Consider the following 21271-nt stretch of genomic DNA (forward strand, 5'->3'; position numbering starts at 1 on the left):
TCGTAAAGTTTTATGAATAAGTACTTATATCTGGATAATTTTGAAAATGGGTTGAATTTGGTAGGTACGGAATAAAATGCTAACAGGAATGAGTAATTTGAGATTACACAATAGTTATTTGTTTTACAGGGGGGCAAAGTTGTTGTTTAATAAGTTTATTGATACCCGAGCAGGCGAAAGATTCTGAAATTGAACCTCGAGCGTAGCAAGTGGTTCGACAAGTGGAATCTTGAGCGTTGCGACTTTCTCAGTTTTTGTAATAAATTAAAATTGAATTGTAGTATATATTAAGAGTAGTGATCCAAAAGACTCGAGCCCTGTGAGCCTTTTTTTAGGGCTCGCCTCGTTTCTTGACGCCTAAAAGGCTAAAAGCCTTTTTTATTTCATTAGTAAAATAGGCTTTTAGCCTTTACGAGCTGGTGTCGTGAAAATGTATTTTTACTTTTGGCAAAAAATGTGTACCTACCTATACCGGGAATCAAATTTACAATGATCATTTGCAAGAACAATACGTTGTTATAGAGCGCATATTTTTTTAATGTGTGATAGTGCAATAACTAAATATAAGGTATAAAAGTGAAACAATTGTAATATGTTAAATAAATATTTTATTTTATGCATGGTTTGTGTTACATAGTTCATTAAAATAATCTCCAGATGAGTCGCACATATAAAAAAATAAAGAACATCAATTTGAGACAGTCATCATACAATACTATATAATATCTATAATAAAAAATGTATATCAGTAAACAGTATGGTTAAAAAAAGTTGATTGACCAGTTGAATAAGTATAATTATGAGGTAAGGTTTTACCGTTTTGGTAAAGAGATCCGCAGTGTATAAAAACAAACAGTAGTTCAATCTTCCTTATTCAGGCCTGACAAGCTTTTAAGACAGCTAAAGCAATTGTTGGTACCACAATTAATATGCGAGAAAAAAAAATGCATCACGTAAAGGCACTAGGCTGCAACTAAAGCACCATTTTGGAATAACCAAAACGCCTCTTCTTGCTTCGCAAACGTGTTACACGAATTTAGTTCTTAATTAGTAAGATTAAGGTGCTTTTTGCTTCATAACTGGCCGCTTGATGCCCATGAGATCGCAGAGCTCGTTCCTTATTGGTCGCAGTTCTGTGACGTCTTTTTCCCAATCGGTTTGTTCAAGGATTGTCATTACCTAGGGAAATAAAATTCATAGATGACTTAATAAAGAAATCCTTTTGGGCAAAAAGCACGTATTTATTGATCTGAATGTTTACTCAGTACAAACAAAACTCAAATGTATATAGAGAAAAATAAATGTAAACAGTACGATGATAAAGGTAGACTCACATCATATTTGGATGCAAAATTGCACAGGTATTAACAGCAACACATTTAAGATTAACGTAGTGAAGCCTGTCTATCAGCTAAAACCGTCTAGTTTTTACACATACTCTTCTTACATAAGATCGGTAGAGCAGAAAGAGCGAAGCTTTTCTTTTTCGACTATGTCTGAGCAAAATACGTATTCAAATATGACGGTCTTCCCGACCATAAATTTTATATGCCGGTCTTCTCCACATTAACCTTAACTAACCAGTTGTAGACGTTATCTCATTACAATAATGATCACGAATGATCAGTATCAGTTCACATGAATTCTAAGCAATGACAAAAATTTGTGTAACGTATATCTTGAACAGAAACGCGGGACGAAGACGCAAGACAAAAATACTCTTTATCACTACCGATTCCAACTCCAACATAATATTATGTACGCAAATTGTAACATACTATCGACGACTGTTTTTATAGTCTTGAATCATCACATATGACGCCAAGGGTGATTAATTGATTATAATCTATTGGTTTTGAAGTAGATAAAAGTGAGTAAAGTCTGCAATCTCAGTAAAGTCTCTAAAACCCCATTTACGCCGCGAGAGAAAAATGCATGCAATATTCTATACATTGCTAACTCTTAAGAGGCCCACTGATTACCAGTCCGCCGGACGATATCGGCCTGTCAGTTAAATGCAAAAGGTGACAGTTCCGAACAACTGACGGTATGATATCTTCCGGCGAACTGGTAATCTGTGGGCCCCTTAAACCTTTTCGTCAATATAATAGTCGTCGTAATAAAGTGTCATGGACGCCACGTCAAAAATTGCACGTAGACAACCCGTATAGCATATCAAGTCGTGGCGTGTGGGGCATGAAATGTACTGACTTTATATCAAGTCAATGGCGGCGAAAAGGTTAAGTACAACGAATGAACTAGATCCACTAAATACCACAATGAAACGAAAATCGCATGTAAGTCCTTGATCTGCATAAATGGGGCTTAAGATTCATGTGAATTCTGTACCGAATTGACCCACCTTTTCAATATTTTCGTCTGGCACGGAGCTCTCGTCGCCATACAGGGTGAGCGCTTCATACAGTCGCGCCGAGGCGCAGCGCCGCACGTAGCGGTCGGCGTAACACAAGTAGATCACTAGCTAGCTCAGGGTAGTCTCTAAGATCCATGTGGCTTCTGTATTGACCTACCTTTTCAATATTTTCGTCTGGCACGGAGCTCTCGTCCCCATACAGGGTGAGCGCTTCATACAGCCGCGCCGAGGTGCAGCGCCGCACGTAGCGGTCGGCGTAACACAAGTAGATCACTAGCTAGCCTAGGGTAGTCTCTAAGATCCATGTGGATTCTGTATTGAATTGACCTACCTTTTCAATATTTTCGTCTGGCACGGAGCTCTCGTCCCCATACAGGGTGAGCGCTTCATACAGCCGCGCCGAGGCGCAGCGCCGCACGTAGCGGTCGGCGTAACACAAGTAGATCACTAGTTGACCTAGGGACTTGCTGCATACGGTGCCTCCAACCTGAAATAATTTTATTGTGAACTTTGACAATCGCTCGTTTTGTCTAGAAATAGTTCTACGTATTAAAGTATAACTTTCTTTCGGTGGAACCGATTATATGAATAAGATGTATAAAAAATGTATCGTAGATACACATACTCCACGCCGTAGCATATGTAGTACAAGTAGGTAGCGGAAAGCTTCCAAAAACTTGGAAAAGTTCTTGGATATTTTGAAAACTTCCTAAAATCAACACTGGGTAGCCCATACTCTGCTAACTGAGCTACCGAGACTACACCCGAGGACAGCGAATAATTCCACCATATAAAAAAATCCTAAAATATCTAAGAACTTTTCAAAGTTTTTGCAAACTTTCCGGAACTTGCACATCTTTGAACTCTCTGTATTAAATTCCGTATGACCCTTCTCTGATGGAAAGCCACATATGTACTTACCTGAATCAGCTGACAAAGGACATTGATTGAATCTAACAGCTTGTAGATATTTTTCCCGCCTCGTAGCTCTATCAATAGGTATTTGAGGATATCAGAAGCAAACGTAGAATCGGGGTCGTCGAGTATTGGCGAAACAGCACCTACGACATAAAAACAAAGTAGGTAATTACATAATTGTATCATATCATATCATTTATTCAGTAATTCATATTCATATTCATATTTTATTTATAATATAAATTACAGGTCAGGCTTACATGACTAAACTACATTAAAGGTAGATTTACAAACACAAGATAGTCATACATTGTCATTTATTTAATCAGTTCACTTAATGATCTAAGGTTAATAATGAATTAACTTAAAAAAAAAATTAACATGTCAATTTGCATAAAAGATGGAAATGTGATCGACGTTAAACATGTTTAAATGTATCGCCTAATGTATTAGTCTCATTACAAAGGCGTACGTTACAAAAGTGAAATCATATGGGACATTCCATGAGCTGTCCCGTACAAACGCATTTAATTTCGTATATTGTTTTTCTTTTTAACGTTTGCAGCAGTCGATGATTATTTTACAGAGCACTTTTTACATCCATTGTAATAAAAAAACTCCTATACCAGCAAACCTTCAGAAAATTCGCGTTTGTACGGGACATCGGAAGACAATTTCGTTGAACGCTCCATAATCTTTGACGTCCACGAATGGATGCGCATCCATTGTGAAGACCGCCAAGAACGATATTTAAAAATATATTTTGCTACGAAAGATTAAATAAAATTATGCTATAATAATAGATAGACAAGGTTCAATTTGCGACTTACCCGAACTCAATAGTCTGTCCAAAAAGTTGAATATCGCCGTGGTGATTCGTTTCACGTTGATATTATCAGCGAAAACTTTAATAATTGTGTCACAGATCGATTTCAGCATTTCTTTATCACTGTGTAATGTGTTTAAATATGAAAAGAGAGACTGTGTCGTGTGTTTCACCTGGAACAAAACAAGTAACAGAGATAGTGTCGTAACGCCATTGCGGCAAGCGAAAAGTTAACCTTTTGGACGCCAATGACCGATATATCCGCACCGCAGATTCAACGCCAAAGACCGATTAATCGGTCACAGACCACAGAGCAATATAGACCTACCTACGTGCATATTCATAAAGTTAAATTTCAGTTTTGACACTTCGGTGACGTGGCGTCTGAGTGACAGCTTTTGTTTGACACGGCGTTGAAAAGGTTAATTTGGATTTTATGTTCCTCAGCTGAGCTGTAGGCATAGTGCTCAACTATCTGAATATGCAAGCCGGTGGGAATCGAATGGAGTATAGATATATGAAGTATATCTGCTTGTCTGCTAGTATAATCCGTATAACTTCTATTGTTTCGTAGCAAAAAACAAACTCACATTTATTTTTACGCTTTTTGCAGTCATTTAATATTGTTGGTAATTTTACCCTATAATCTCCAAGTACCTATCCTAGATAGATCTATTTATTAAAGTGTTATGTAACTGCAAGTTTGGAGAAAGCAACTATTTGTCTCGAGTGGACGAAACACTCAAGATATATTTTTTTTTAGCCTACTTTGGTGTCCCACTGCTGGGCAAAGGCCTCCCCTCGTTTTCTCCACTCGACCCTGTCATCGGCATTTTCCCACCATTTGGGGTAGTATGCGTCCAAGTCGGCCCGCCATCTCCTTTTCGGTCTGCCTAAACCCCGACCTGGCCGCGTAGCCAAGATGCCAATCGCTTACGCGAGCGATCGAAACGCAACTGTCACTGTCACGCTAATTTGGAAGAGTGATAGAGAGACATAATGCTTTTCGTTGTTGAAGCGATAGCGATTGTAACCTTGGCTAGGCCGGCTGCACCGTCTATTGTATTGTATATACTACAACTTAATATTTTTTCATTGTAAAGGTCATGACTTACCAGGCTTTCAGTCAACTCTCCAGCGCTAACAACCAGCCCCTTAATCACGCTATACCTATACGCCGGGTAGTTCAACAGCTGAACGAACCTCGGCATAGTATGCCCAGGGAACAGCCATAGGACCACATTTGTATTCTCACTGGTCGGCACGTCTTCGTTCTGGGCCTGGGGTTTCAGTTCGATCTCTTCGGGTGGGAAGATGCGTTTTAGAGCGTCGTGGTGTGGAATGTTTGTGATTGGCGGCTCACTGAAATAAGTTGGTTTGTTAGCTAAACAGAATTGATGGGTAAAATATAGTTTATAAAGTAATGTAATTGATACTGTGAAAATTCAAAATCTCATCCCTAAAATCATCTTAATCCAAATTAAAATCATTAAATAGATTCAAAGACAGTAAATGATAGTCCAGCAACCATTTTTTAAAAGACAAATTGACTTGCCAGAGTAATAAAACTATACCGATGCACTGAGCAAGGTAAGCGCGTATGCCTAAATCTCCCGTTCATCAATCCAGTTCAATTGGCCTGATGACAGTAACAAAGAATCATAGATATAATGGTTTCAAAGAAACATATATGTTAATATGATTCTAAAAATGGCCCAATCTCAGTATAAACATTAGGATTATTAATATATTAAATAAAATAAAAGTGCAAAATTCTCCAATCAGCCATTTTGACTGAAACGCCAATCAGAAGCGATCTAAGAAGTGACGTCATCAATCCATGACGTATTTCTTAGAACAGCAAAGACAACCTAGTTGACCGTAATCCATACATCCTCACCAAAGAGTTTGGAGGTTCAAAAAAATATTATTTCGCCACTAAACATTCATTACGTCCAAAAAATATTAATACACGATGTAAAGGAAATATTTATTTGTTGTTACATAAATAAAATGCTAAATAATACGATATTCCACCAAAAAACTTTTTAATTATTTGGCTGAATGGAACTATCATTGCCATGTTGGCTGTCGTAACCAGAAAAAACCGGGCAAGTGCGAGTCGGACTCGCGCACGAAGGGTTCCGTACCATAATGCAAAAAACGGCAAAAAAAAACGGTCACCCATCCAAGTACTGACCCCGCCCGACGTTGCTTAACTTCGGTCAAAAATCACGTTTGTTGTATGGGAGCCCCACTTAAATCTTTATTTTATTCTGGTTTTAGTATTTGTTGTTATAGCGGCAACAGAAATACATCATCTGTGAAAATTTCAACTGTCTAGCTATCACGGTTCGTGAGATACAGCCTGGTGACAGACAGACGGACGGACGGACGGACGGACGGACGGACAGCGGAGTCTTAGTAATAGGGTCCCGTTTTACCCTTTGGGTACGGAACCCTAAAAATGAAAAAGTAAAACCGGCGATCAGTGATTTTCACTCAGAATTTACATGTATCTAAATATTCATCTTAAATTGCAACCGTGTGAGAGTTTTTGTATAAAATGAGTTATTGTGATTAATGTTTGTAATGTATTTATCATCCCTAATCGTAATATATGGTGCTGAATTAACAATATCATTCGGATTCAAGGGAAAAATCGTAACTGTAAGTATGTAAACAATATCTATCACCCTTCCTCCAACTAATTAATGACGTCACAAATGGCTTGCGAGGCGTTTTCGCGCGAGGTTTAAACTAGCTATAAAAAAATGCAATTATTTATGTTAAATCTTATGAGTATAGCTGAAATATTGTGTTTTTCGGAACCAATACAAGTGTACCGACAATATTAAAAGGGATTTCAAAATTTGTCATCAGGCCAATTCAATTCATTTCAGTTAATAAGATGCTTGTTTAACTTTTCGTATATTTCATACGTCAGGAAAGTATGGCACAAGTATCTCTAGCTCTACCATTCCCTTTACCTTCTTCGGCATATTGGTGACAGATCGACATCATTTTCAGTAATATAACACTAAACTAACTTGTATATGAGCGACGTGAATATCCGTCCAGCGTGCGCGCGTGTACGGTCGATCTTCTCGACGGATTGTTGTGCCACGCCGCACGCAACTGCACGCACTACGTCCGGAGAGTTTAGGTGTGGAGCCTCCACAGCGCATTGACGACAGATCGACAGCAAACCTGGTGAAGTTGTAATGGTTAAGTAATTAGGTAGGTACCGACGCGACACACCAAACAACTGGGGTAAAAGTTTAGCCAAGTCAAACAAGATTCCCATTATGATGAGCTAGAGTCCGTCTGAGCTTACTTTGCATTCATTTGAATAGCAAAAAGTAAGGGAGTTTTTATAATACGTCATATTTTCATAGACATTTGGTATTAATGATGACATTACCACACTTTGTTATTGCAAATGTCATGCAGATTTAGTTTGGTTCGAATCTGCAAGCGAGGCATACCACTGGGGACACGTTTTAAACAAAATCTCAGTTGTTACCACTGGTTACAACTGGTAGGGCTTGGGCTATAGTCCCCACGCTGGCCCGATACGTGTTGAAGACTTCATATGAGTCGCGAACAAGTCCATCTGTCAGTTTATGCGAGTTTGGTATTAAGAAAAGGTAGCGTAGATATTTGCTGAGAGGGTCGAATGGATTTACCCGAGTTTGAAGTTAAGCGACACATATGTATTTAATTTTTTCGCGGATGTATGCAGATTTCCTTACGACGTTTTCCTTCAACGAAAAGCTATAAGTAAATATCAAATGATATCATTGGTACGAGCCAGGATTTGAACCCGTCAGCTTTAATCGAAATTCGGACGTCAGATCCACTCGGCCACCACCGCTTTCTTCAGTCTTTGCTCAGTTAAAATTTGTTATTGCAGGACAGAGAAAACAATGTTGCTGCTTTGAAATTCAATTCAAAATATCCAAATAAGTTGTCAACATGATTTGACGTACTTAATAACAAGTGGCGAGATTTGCGATATTGATTAAAACGATCAAAACAACAGTAAGTAAAAACATGCATATCGTTCATATCTTGTTATTCAAATTGGTTGAATTCATATGTTGTTGTTATGCGAACTTATAGACAAGAGCCGAATAGCCGATATATAAGGTTAAATAATCTGACTCAACAACTATTATAAATTTCAGTTTATCAGTAATTAAACAAACAATTAAATAATGTTAAACCACCTGTCAAATGTGGTGAGATAAGAACAATCATATTGTTTACAATGGTATCTCACTTAACCTTGACATTATCACAGGAGAGAGAACAGGTGTTTTCAGATAATTGAGTCACTAAGTGAGATTGAACTCCGACCCTGTTTGGTCGGACGATGACAGATACAAAATAATATGACAAACAATATTTACGTATGTAAATACGTACGTACTACGTGATGTAAAGATTAGAAACAAAAAACTTACCAGTCATGCTAGCTTCCCGGACCCGCGCTCCAATATCACCCCTCATATCGATAGTATACTCCTAGACCGGGAGATAGTGACACATTTTACTGGGTCATTTGTACCAGTATGGCGGTTCGTCAGGGGTCTAAGCATGTAATGAAGGAAAGAAAAATAGAGATGCCATGCTGTAAAAAATTATTTTACGTATACATAGTCGTATTTTTGAAACGTGTCGATTAAATAAGTTTTTCAAGTATGGCAGCACTTTATCCCCCTACTATAAGTATGGCAATTATAATAACGGTCACGTTTTATCAAATACTTTCCAAAAATTTAAATGCAATACTGGTACAAATCGTTTAACAAAAAAAAAAATTAACTCCCTTGCGGCGGTATGGCGGCCATTTGGAACCGTCCGAAGAGTATGGCATGGTGATGTCCATGAATAGCTGCTCGACGATGATCACCTGTGCAAAAATTAGCTTGGCACAAATGGTTGAATTGTTTTTTTTTAATTAATGTGTTCGCCTCAGTATGGCGGGCTGTAAGTCACACCGGAGAAGTATGGCATTACGCTACCGCCTACTTCTTTTTTATGGACTATCGGAAAATACGAGGATTTCTGTGGAACAAATCGTTCGACACTCGTATTTTATCCGACACGTTCGACTAACGCCCACGCGATTGGGCCGCCGGTACCAGCGCTATGACCATCATTTTTATTTCGTTCTTTACGTACTTAGACCCCTGACGAACCGCCATACTGGTACAAATGACCCAGTAAAATGTGTCACTATCTCCCGGTCTATCCGATAGACAGTGCAACAGCGCCTCTATAATGATCGGCACATATTTCTCTACGCCATCCACAATGCTCATGGTCTTGCACACGTTAGTAAGTCTTACTACTACGTGATGTAAAGATTAGAAACAAAAAACTTACCAGTCATGCTAGGTTCCCGGACCCGCGCTCCAATATCACCCCTCATGTCGATAGTATACTCCGATAGACAGTGCAACAGCGCCTCTATAATGACCGGCACATATTTCTCTACGCCATCTACAATGCCCATGGTCTGGCATAGGTTAGTAAGTCTTACTACTACGTGTTGTAAAGATTAGAAACAAAAAACTTACCAGTCATGCTAGCTTCCCGGACCCACGCTCCAATATCACCCCTCATATCGATAGTATACTCCGATAGACAGTGCAACAGGGCCTCTATAATCATCGGCACATATTTCTCTACGCCATCAACAATGCCCATGGTCTGGCACACTGCAGTGAGTCCGACGACCGCGTCGCGACGCGCCTCGGCCCATTTCTGTGTGGTCTCCGTCACTTTGGTGCAGTCTATTAAAGATTGGATGACGTTGGGCAGGTATTCTGACAGGACGAATTTTGGAAGAGTTCCTGTAAAAAAATATCAGCGTTTAGCATCGCAAATTAATTTGGTGACTACGTTTGTATAGAGAACCGGTCATCCCCTTTCCTCTTAAACTGACTTACCAAGAGCCCTCGCATAACCCATCCGCAGCACGAGCCCACTAACACCAGTATTGGCCAACTGCTCACAATACCGCTCCATCAACATCACTCTCTTCTGCTTCGCGGTCATGTCACCATACACCGTGTTGTCGTCGCGCAGGTACTGGTCGAATACGAGCGGGAACGCAGAGATGGCCTTCTCTCGGATGGTTTGGACTTCGTGGGCGAGGCACTCTTCGATTAGGTTCAGCCATTCGTCTGAAACAAGTTAATGTACTTAATACATTTTTATTGTCGGCTATACTTTGTACAGTCATCTTCTCATCTACGCTTTGAAATAATTTACTAAACACAATTTCCTGCTATTAAAAAAAGTGGTGTTTAGTCAGTAAAAGTTTTATTGGCTAAGGGTTGTATTCCACCTATCCAATTTTGCATTTGCAGATGTTCTTTGTCCAATGTGTATTGCGTCTTACATTTTGCTTTAATGACAGAGACATTGGACAGGTGAAATACCACCCTAAAGCAAAATTCTATGTAGAAGTCAAACCTATTTCGCGGCATTATAATATTTGACGTAGACGTGATGCGCGCTGCACAATTCAGTCGCTCGCGGCACAATATAAGTGGGGTAATTTTTGACCGAGCGGTTCAGCTGGGGCAAAAATGCTTTCGTATGTCCGCATTTTCTCCGCAACAGGTCGCAATGGAGTTGGCAACTGTGAAAGGTTTGCATAGATGGCGCCATCATAGCTTGCCCCTTTTTCTATAAGATTTGGTTTAAAGGGCTGGCATCCAGAGCATACAATTCCATTAAAAAAACAAAAATTTGACACAATTCTAGGGATTGACAGGGCAAGCTATGCTGGCGTCATTTGCTAAATACTTCGACCGGCCAACCCCATTCTCAACCGATTCAAAAGTGTGTGAAAATCCAAACTCACCAATAGTCTCATGGCCATGGTAAGGAGCGCCAGCTAACGCTAACTGCCCGATGCAGTGGCAGCACGCCTGCCGCATCAGCTCGCCTCCTAAACCTCGGAACTGTTGCTTCAAACGCAGCTTGGCTACCAAGTCTCGTATGTCGTCGTCCACTTCGGGTGAAATCAGGGTGGAGGCGGGGTTACCTAAGAGGGAGAAAACCATCTCAATTTTGTAGCTCCTATTGCTGCACCCTCCTTAACCTCGTAAGACCCAGCATATAAAGTTTTCATATTTTTAATTTGAACCTTATTCTATAAGTAAATTGGAACGAATGTCGTTTATTTTAAAAAGCAATGAAACAAAAGAAATGCTACTTTATTTGGTCCATGAAAGGTTCAAATTAGATTGCACGATTATGTACATTGTAATGTACATTTAGTCTCAGGAGGATAAAGTCTGACAGCCGAACTAGAAAAAGGCGTTATATACGTACGACGCCAGGTTTAATGGTAATTGGATTGTCAAACTTCAACTATAGTACATTGTAGGAGAGGACGGAAAACCGCTAAAAGATGGACGAGTCGTTTGAGGGCCGACACGTTAGTGGAGGCCCTCAAATAATACGAGTCCATCTTTAGCGTTTACGGCCGAGGCATTACATAGTGCTTTTCACGACTACTGCGAGGAAATAAGAAAACATTTGATAACTATAAGTACTAGCCCGCGATTTCTCTGGTAGCAAATTACTAGCCACTGCCTGTGCTGTCTCTTTAATTGCGGTAGGCGTCAGCGTAAGAATATAATTTTCTTCACTAGAAGAACTCATTTTTATAGCGAGCGTAGATAAGTGTTTCTTATATTTTTAGTCAAACACAATTTACACTATCCAATTCAGTAAGTATTTTCAGATCCCGCCTTTTTTACTTTTTTTATCACTTTTAAGAGACATTTTTCTGTTATTTGCTTCAAACCGACTCTAAACTTAGAAGCGTTTTTGCTAAAAAACACAAACAGCTACAAAAGTAAAAAACGCCTTAAGCGTGAACTGAATGGATAATTGTAAAAAAAAAGAACCGAATGGTTTTGACATTTCTTTTTTTTTAAACAAGAAATTGGTCCTATAAATAACCTAATTTTATTTTTGAAGGAAAAAGTTGCGGCAAAAAAGACCTTTTATTGATTTTTATGTTTTAAATTATACTCATTGCTGTAGCGAACCGTCAACAATGACAGATGATGATAACAATGAAACATTGTAGTAGTGGTGGTTCAGGTGCTACAGCTATTGCCTACTTTCCAGCTTGGTTTTTGACCATCTATTGCCGCATTTCCGAACAGTGGCGTGAAAAGTATTAGCCTAAGTACACGGCCAGTGTAGGCGTGCCTCGGCCGAGGCGGCGCGCGCGAGACACGTCTACACTGGCCTCTTTGTGCGCGAGGAAATTGCCTCGCGCGTATGCTCGCTCTGTGTGGACCCGGCTATTGACATTCAGAATTACCATTATCAGTAATGTACGGAGCCGGAGTACTGTTATAGTTTGTGAAAAGTTTTGAAATATTATTATTTTCAATAACTTCTGTGTCAGAAAGACAACGGTCTGGTCTCAAAATCAACTAGGTACTACAATAGAATCAGTAAAAACATTAAATAAAACAGGTTTATAAATTTTATTTATTTATTATTTATTTATTCATCGTAAGGAAAGATTGTTGCTGAGAAAAAATCAATTTTCTACTAACAAGATTGAAGCGCTGGTGGCCTAGTGGTAAGAGCGTGCGACTTTCAATCCGGAGATCGCGGGTTCAAACCTCGGCTCGTACCAATGAGTTTTTGTACGAAATATCATTTAATAGGTATTTGCCAGTCGCTTTTCGCTGAAGGAAAACATCGTGAGGAAACCGGACTAATCCCAATAAGGCCTAGTTTCCCCTCCGGATTGAGAGGAGGACCCCAGCCGTGGCAAAATGCCGGGATAACGCGAGGTAGAAAAAAAACTAACAAGATTTAATTCGTAAATATGAATAATATGATAAGCTGAAAGGATGGTATAACTCACCATTAGCCAGCTGTGCTTGCGATAGAGCATGATAAGCTTCACCAATAGCAAGAATAGCTCCATGGCGTACGTTCAAGTCGATGGATTCAGTCTTCTTCACCAGTTGGGGTAACACGACCGTCGCGACATACTCCGGAATCTAAAATACAAAATATGAAATTACAATTTTTTTTTTTAAAGAAACCAGAAGTTTTAGTTTAAAAACCGCACTATTTGCCGGGTTCACACAGAGCGAGCATACGCGCGGGGCAATTTCCTCGCGTACAAAACGGCCAGTGTATGAGTGTATACTAGGGTGGAGCGTCGTTGTATGGAAAAAAATAAAAAATTGATTATCAATGTGGAACCGGTACCAAAAGTTGCAGTTAGTCATGTAGATTATAGTGATTATATCAAGTTTCAAAATCAACACTACTTTTAGCCCTCTACTCGGCCGCTAAAGAAATTAATAAGGGTACATTTTCATCAATTATTAAAATATACTATTTCACTAATATGTGTACATTTTATTGAAATTATATAATACTTAATAAGCGTATAATAAGTTATTACCAATATTTTTGTGCATTTTTCAATATTTATGCAATATAATATAATTTCAAAATTTCATATTAAACAGCAATTTCATGCAAAACAAGGAAAATGCTACAGTGTAAAAAAAATATATGAGTAATTTTTTTTAGACATTCTTGTGTCAAAGTAACGATGTTATTGATTACGAAAAGTATCATTTTACTGCAAAAAAAGGGTTACTTATATGTTTAAATAAGCGTCAAATTTCGCTCTTCGGCGTCGCTTACGCCCTTTTTGGGTCATGTTCACACGTATGTTAGGCATATATATACTTATATCAGTATTCTTTTTATTATCTTATCATGTTCAAAATAGTTTTCACGATTCTGTTATGGGTTGTAAACTCCAATTTGTGCACAATATCCGGGTTAAAGGGCATTTTCCATAAAACCCCTATTTACGTTGGAGTATACTGTATACGTGCCTCGCGCGCTCCGCTTCGGCCGAGGCTCGTCTACACTGGCCGTGTGGACCCGGCTATTTAATAACAAAATTTAGCGTTTCTTCGTTCGTATAAGAACTTCGATTTCGAAGCAGAAAAAAAATCGAGAGGTGAACCTCGAAACCATAGTTCATAATCATAATCATTCATTCGTCGCAATTTATGTTTACGTACCACAATCCGTAAAACGAGACATAATTGACGTAAAAGCCAGCGCACATTGCGTGCGTCCTTGAACACACGTAAAATTTAAATTTCAGTCACATGATGCCATGCGCTCTTTATCAAATAGGAGTAAAACTTACTTCGGACATTTTTAATCCAGAAGAATTTAATTAAACAGCAAAATCATACAGAATAACGGACAGAAACCGGATACAAAACTTAACCCTACTTAACCTAGCGAAATCACAAAACTAAATGAAACATCACGTAGACAGCATGCCGCCTGTCAATGAATTCTAAAGACGAATATTTATTTGTGTCACATTTATAACCGGCCAATTTCCGAATGCCTAGAAACCTCCACAAAGAGTTCGATTTATAGAAGTTGCTAGAGCTAGTCCAAGAAAAGTCTGCAACGATTTTGATAGCACACGCAGTGCAAGTGTTAGTTTAAACGTCAAAGTTCTATGAAAATATGACGTATGAATAACACTTGCATTGCGTGTGCTATCAAAATCGTTGCACACATATCTTGGTCTAACTCTAGAAACTTGGCAGATAGAGTTAGACCAAGAATAGTTTGCAGCGATTTTGATAGCCCACGCAGTGCAAGTGTTATTTATACGTCATAATATCATAAAAGTTTGACGTTTATAATAACAGTTGCACTGCGTGGGCTATCAAAATCTCTGCGGACTTTTCTAGGTCTAACTGTAAGTGAATTGACTAAGATACAATCACAGACCAACCCCTATAGACCGAGCTTATAGGACGACTCGCGGCCACTGCCCGTATGGTGTATAGGTCAAATATAAGATTGTTCGCGCGCCGCTCCGATCAGTTGCGCCCAAGGTTACGACCTGTTAGCAGTGTGCACGAGTCTAAGAAAATAAATCGTAAACTATTGAATTCATTGGGAAATCATGGGATATTGCAGCGTAAATGGTGTGGCAAGTCATCTAAGACATCTACTTACGAAACAGATGGAATAACATCCCACAGGAAAGTCAAATTCATTATTTCATTGAATAATGTTTCTTGTCCGCGGGGTTCATTTTATACTGGTCGTTAGCAGAGGCGAAGTATGTCCGTCCCTTTTCGTCAACTTGAAAATGCAATGCGCTATCCCTTTCCCTTTCGACTAGTGATGTGACGATGATGGTTTTTCAGTTGCGGAAACTTCGTGCTTCGTCATACCGTATTGTACCATTTTAGACATAATATATAGGTAATATGTTGTGTAAGTTTTTTAGAATCCTCTAGGCTGGCCTGGCGGAGCAGTTAGGCCGCATGTCACGAGATGGACCTGATGATGAACTCCAAAGAAGTGCGAGGGATCTCGGTGTTGGTTTGTGATAGACATATGTTGTATGGGTTTTTTAGAATCCTCTAGGTGAGCAGTTAGGTCTCATGTCACGAGATGGACCTGATGATGAACTTCAAAGAAGTGCGAGACAACTCGGAGTTGATTTGTAATAGGCATATGTTATTGGTCCATTTGAATATGTTTTCAATACAACCTTCTATGACCTTAATAAAACGGAGAAAAGAAAATAATTGTATGAGACTTTGGCGAGACTTTTTTCTCGTATCGAAAGAGATTGCGTTTCTGAGTGGAAATAATATAAAAATTCTAAACTTTAAAATTCATGTTCTGGGTACTTTAAACAGAAATGCCCTAATATGTTAAGTAAACATTTCAGGTACATTGTTAAATTACTTAATGAAATATTAAATTAATCAATATAATTATTAAGTAAGTTTACTCTAAGTATTCTAAATTGGTAACAATTTTACCACAATAAATTTCGGTATCACTGGTAGCAGTACCCACTACCTGTAATGAACATGTCCCATCCCTACGCTTACACGTGTCCGCGCGCCATGTTTGAAACGACCAATCGCAACGCCGTGAGCACCCCTCCCGCACCTCACAGTTTGGTGATTTGCGTCGGGAACAAAATGGCCAATATTAGGTTTCTAGAGGCGGTGTTCTGTGGATACAATACATAGAGTCTGTTCGGAAAAAGAAGGGTCGTGGAAAGAATGGGGCCCAATACATTCCTTGACTTTCCGAACAGACTCTACCCGATGGGTGGTATTTCATCTGTCCAATATCTTAGTCCAATGTGCATTGTGTCTCACTTTCTCATTAAGCAAAATTGTGTGACGCAAATACACATTGGACCAATGTATAGGACAGACGGAATACCACCCTATGATACGAAATAAAGAAAACAAATTTAGAATTTCTTTGAAATACGTAGTTTCAAATTTACGTGCAAGGTATTTTTTTCAACAACATTTCACAACAATACAACAAAAAAAAATGCTTTTATAGTTTAAGCAATAAGTTTGGTAAAGTTAATCCAAGAAAAGTCTGCAGCGATTTTGATAGCCCACGCAGTGCAAATGTTATTTATACCTCATAATATCATAGAAGTTTGACGTTTAAAATAACACTTGCACTGAGTGGGTTGTCAAAGTCGCTGCAGACTTTTCTTGGTCTAACTATAGGTGCCTTTCTGATCGTACCTTTTCAGTAAGCCGGTTGAGTGCTTTAGCGGCCAGTTCTCTGATCGCGCAGTCCCAATGCTCCACCTTGAGCTCGACGAGATGATCGACCAACGGCCGCGTGTATTCTTCAAAGCGAGCGACCTGTCAAAGTCAAAAAATCTACTACAGCTGATGTAGTGTTGAATTATTTTCCATCGTATTTTCACGGAAACACGTACGAACATGTCTTAGCAAAACAGTCTCGGTACAAAAAGTACTGAGGCTGACTGAAGTAGCATGACAAATACGAACGTTTCCGAGAAAATACGATGGAAAACATTATGCACTACATCTGTAATTACAATTCGTTTATTCATGAATGTATACAAATACTGAGAAGATGTGCCACCATAAGAAACTCAACGGGACTAATTTTCTCGGGAGTACAATTATACGAACATGGAACATGGTTATACTTTGGTAATATCATATTTTTTTCACAAAATCAGTTTTTGTATAAAGACTGGCCAGAATTCAGACTGTAAAGCTAGCTATTTTATAGTGCAAATTTCCAATAATAATTGTTTCACGCGTTACTTGGCTTGCCTAATATTTTTAATGATTTTGGCTAGTCGATATTTGTTGGGAAATTGTGTGAAACATATTATTTTATTACCTGTGGCTCCACCATAGTTGTGAGGACGGCGATGCCGTGGCGGCCGACGGTCTCTTGGTAGTTTAACAAGATATTCATTTTATTTTTAGTACGTACGTGTACCACCACTAAGTACGTGTTGGTCCGGACGCCGACAGATAGGAAGTCAGCTGTAGTGAGGACGGCGATGCCGTGCGGGAACATGCCGTGGCGGCCGACGTTCTCTTGGTAGTTTCTAGTTTATCAACAGTATTGCATCAATAATAGTGTGAACCATTATTACCTGTGGCGCCACCACTAAGTACGTGTTGCTCCGGACGCCGACAGATAGGAAGTCAGCTGTAGTGAGGACGGCGATGCCGTGCGGGAACATGCCGTGGCGGCCGACGTTCTCTTGGTAGTTTCTAGTTTATCAACAGTATTACATCAATAATAGTGTGAACCATTATTACCTGTGGCGCCACCACTAAGTACGTGTTGGTCCGGACGCCGACAGATAGGAAGTCAGCTGTAGTGAGGACGGCGATGCCGTGCGGGAACATGCCGTGGCGGCCGCGTTCTCTTGGTAGTTTACCTACGAGATTATATCAATAATAGTGTGAACCATTATTACCTGTGGCGCCACCACTAAGTACGTGTTGGTCCGGACGCCGACAGATAGGAAGTCAGCTGTAGTGAGGACGGCGATGCCGTGCGGGAACATGCCGTGGCGGCCGACGTTCTCTTGGTAGTTTCTAGTTTATCAACAGTATTACATCAATAATAGTGTGAACCATTATTACCTGTGGCGCCACCACTAAGTACGTGTTACTCCGGACTAGGGTTACCAGATGACAGGAATTTTCCTGACATGTCAGGAATTTTGGCCTTTCGTCAGGAATGGGAACGGAACACGAAAATGTCAGGATTTTTTTGAATTGATAGACTTTTTTATAAAGTACCTTTTTAGTTACTTAAATTAATCCAAAAAATGTAAAAAAATAATAAATGAGATCCACTCAACTTATCAATAACTTCGTAATTATTAATTAACAAAACTTTACTCAAGCATACATACATAGATGTTTTAGAAATCGAAATCATGTGTAATATTCGCATTTAGGTAAAACATCTTGTTTAATCGGACTAAACTTTCGGGCGGCCATCGCTAACGGCTAAACGGCTTAACCCCCCCTCCCCCCCCGTCGTCGTCGTCGTCAAAAATGTCAGAAAAAATATTCGGAAATCAGGATTTTTTTCAGGAAATTCTAAATTTGTATCTGGTAACCCTACTCCGGACGCCGACAGATAGGAAGTCAGCTGTAGTGAGGACGGCGATGCCGTGCGGGAACATGCCGTGGCGGCCGCGTTCTCTTGGTAGTTTACCTACGAGATTATATCAATAATAGTGTGAACCATTATTACCTGTGGCGCCACCACTAAGTACGTGTTGGTCCGGACGCCGACAGATAGGAAGTCAGCTGTAGTGAGGACGGCGATGCCGTGCGGGAACATGCCGTGGCGGCCGACGTTCTCTTGGTAGTTTCTAGTTTATCAACAGTATTGCATCAATAATAGTGTGAACCATTATTACCTGTGGCGCCACCACTAAGTACGTGCTGGTCCGGACGCCGACAGATAGGAAGTCAGCTGTAGTGAGGACGGCGATGCCGTGCCGGAACATGCCGTGGCGGCCGACGTTCTCTTGGTAGTTTCTAGTTTATCAACAGTATTACATCAATAATAGTGTGAACCATTATTACCTGTGGCGCCACCACTAAGTACGTGTTGCTCCGGACGCCGACAGATAGGAACCCATATAACCATTCCAGTCGCAGAATCACAAAGTGGTAACTAAATGTCAGATGTGTCGTAACAGAGTCCACACAATGTGTCTAGAATTGTTTCGAAACAAAGTGTCGTCGCCGTGTCTACACTTTTCCGTAACAAGGTGTCGACACATTTGTGTGCACTTTGCGTGCGGTTTGCGACTAAATCTGACAGCAAATTTGTGACAGCAAATGTCAATATAAAATACCTCTTGAAAACCAAGGTTTGTCAAACTACTATTAGTGTCTCGTGTGCTCGTAATTCTAGTAAGTCATCATGGGCAATGCAAATGATAATAATCGACCGAAACCATATAAACACCCAACACCCGTCAACCTTTTACAGAAAAGTTTTTAAAGAAATTCAATAAGCTACTTAGGTCAGGCAACGAATGCTCCAAAAGTTGTAGAGGGAAATGCTCGGAACACAATTTTTGACTCCGTAACTAGGTTTGACAAGTTAGGAGGTGAACATATCAAAAGTCCCCGGTCGTAGCCCTTGAGCGGGGGGGAGAGAGGGGGCTTTGAAGGTCCCATTTTCCCGTTTTTCGATTATATCTCGGAAACTATGCATCTCAGCGACATGGCCACTATACAAAATGAAAGTTAATTTAATTTGTTACAAGTTTATTCAGTCAATTTTTTCGATATGTTGAATAGTTTTTGAGATATCCGCTCTTGAAAGTTTATTTAGGGCTCTCAATTTTATCTTGATATATCTATATCAGTGAAGGTGCTAGGCCGTGTTTGGTATCGTTTTCGTATAAATCTGGGGTGCCGAATCCATTTAAGATATCACATTGACACCATTCCACAAAATAAAAATAAATCTTTTTAGGGTTCCGTACCTCAAAAGGAAAAAACGGAACCCTTATAGGATCACTCGTGCGTCTGTATGTATGTCCGTCTGAATACACAAAATAGTTCTTTACCTATAGATGACAGGAAAACCTATTAGAAATGTGCAGTCAAGCGCGAGTCGGACTTAATGTACGGAACCCTTAATACGCGAGTCCAACTCGCACTTGGCCGGTTTTTTTGAAACTCTTCTTGACGCTTAACCGCTGAACCGATTTCGTTGAAATTTGGTATAAAAATAGTTTGCGTCCCGGAACAGGACATAGGATAGATCTTATAACCAAAATCATCTTTTGAAGGTGTGAAAAGTGGCGTGGAAATTTGTACGGGAAATCAATAACCGCTGAACCGATTTATATGAAATTTGGGATGGTCTACATCTTTGATTTAGTTAAAAATGATGAAAAAACATGACTTCAAACCTAAACTTAAACAGTATTAACTTCAAGAAGTCAATTCTGAATTCCCCCCTACACCTCATTTCACACCTTTAAAGGATGATTTTTGAGATAACTTATTATATCCTGTCTCGGGACTCAAAATATATGTGTACCAAATTTAAATTAAAACTGTTCAGCAGTTTAAGCGTGAAGAGGAGTTTAAAAGAAAGTATTTTAATAAGTTTATATGTTTTTACTTCGGAATGGTGTCAATGTGATACCTTAACTAAATTTGGTACTGCGAATTTATACGAAAACGATACCAAACATGGCCTCGTAGCTTTACTGTTGTAGAAGTCAAAATAAAATTGAGAGCCCTAAATTCTTATTACTTGGCCAAACTTGTGTAGAAGGAAAAGGTAAAATAAAAGTCTTCGGCAGGAATATAAGACACAAATATTTTTTTTTTTTGCGTTACTATTTCATTCATCAAATATAAACATACCTTGATTATACTATTCTAGTGAGATCCTCATAGATAAACAAAAACATTTACTTAAAAAATTACAAGGTCGAAATGTCACGGAACTTGTGAGAGTAATATGTGAAAAATAAAACATCAAACATCAACATTTATTCAGCAAATAGGCCACAAGGGCACTTTTACACGTCATCATTGAATTTACATACAAGCAAAAATAATAACATCAACAATTTTATAAAATAAAACTAACAATTCAATCTAACTTATTACAATTACTAAGAGATGTGTATGGTCTCTTAATGTCGAATTACATAAAAAATACAGATACAAAACACAAAAAAAAATCTAAAACTTTTATGACAAAAAAAATCT

General features: G+C 39.2%; 2 protein-coding genes across 2 annotated transcripts in view; one reads left to right on the forward strand and one right to left on the reverse strand.

Annotated features, from left to right (window-relative positions):
• The window catches only part of LOC134792106 (venom allergen 5.02-like), a 197619-nt gene that overhangs the window by 144702 nt on the left and 31646 nt on the right, over positions 1-21271 (forward strand). The window lies entirely within an intron of this gene.
• Positions 592-21271, reverse strand: part of LOC134792102 (tubulin-specific chaperone D) — a 33912-nt gene continuing 13232 nt past the window's right edge. The window contains exons 9-19 of the mRNA XM_063763292.1: positions 16754-16876; positions 13039-13177; positions 11002-11184; positions 10079-10315; positions 9707-9982; positions 7169-7328; positions 5234-5480; positions 4123-4291; positions 3296-3435; positions 2706-2861; positions 592-1179 (exon numbers count right to left, since the gene is read on the reverse strand). Of these exons, the coding sequence (XP_063619362.1) occupies positions 1057-1179; positions 2706-2861; positions 3296-3435; positions 4123-4291; positions 5234-5480; positions 7169-7328; positions 9707-9982; positions 10079-10315; positions 11002-11184; positions 13039-13177; positions 16754-16876 (1953 nt within the window). The 3' untranslated portion in view covers positions 592-1056. The remainder of the gene's footprint in view (positions 1180-2705; positions 2862-3295; positions 3436-4122; positions 4292-5233; positions 5481-7168; positions 7329-9706; positions 9983-10078; positions 10316-11001; positions 11185-13038; positions 13178-16753; positions 16877-21271) is intronic.

Source organism: Cydia splendana, chromosome 7 (assembly GCF_910591565.1).
Source record: "Cydia splendana chromosome 7, ilCydSple1.2, whole genome shotgun sequence".
NCBI classification, from domain to species: domain Eukaryota; kingdom Metazoa; phylum Arthropoda; class Insecta; order Lepidoptera; family Tortricidae; genus Cydia; species Cydia splendana.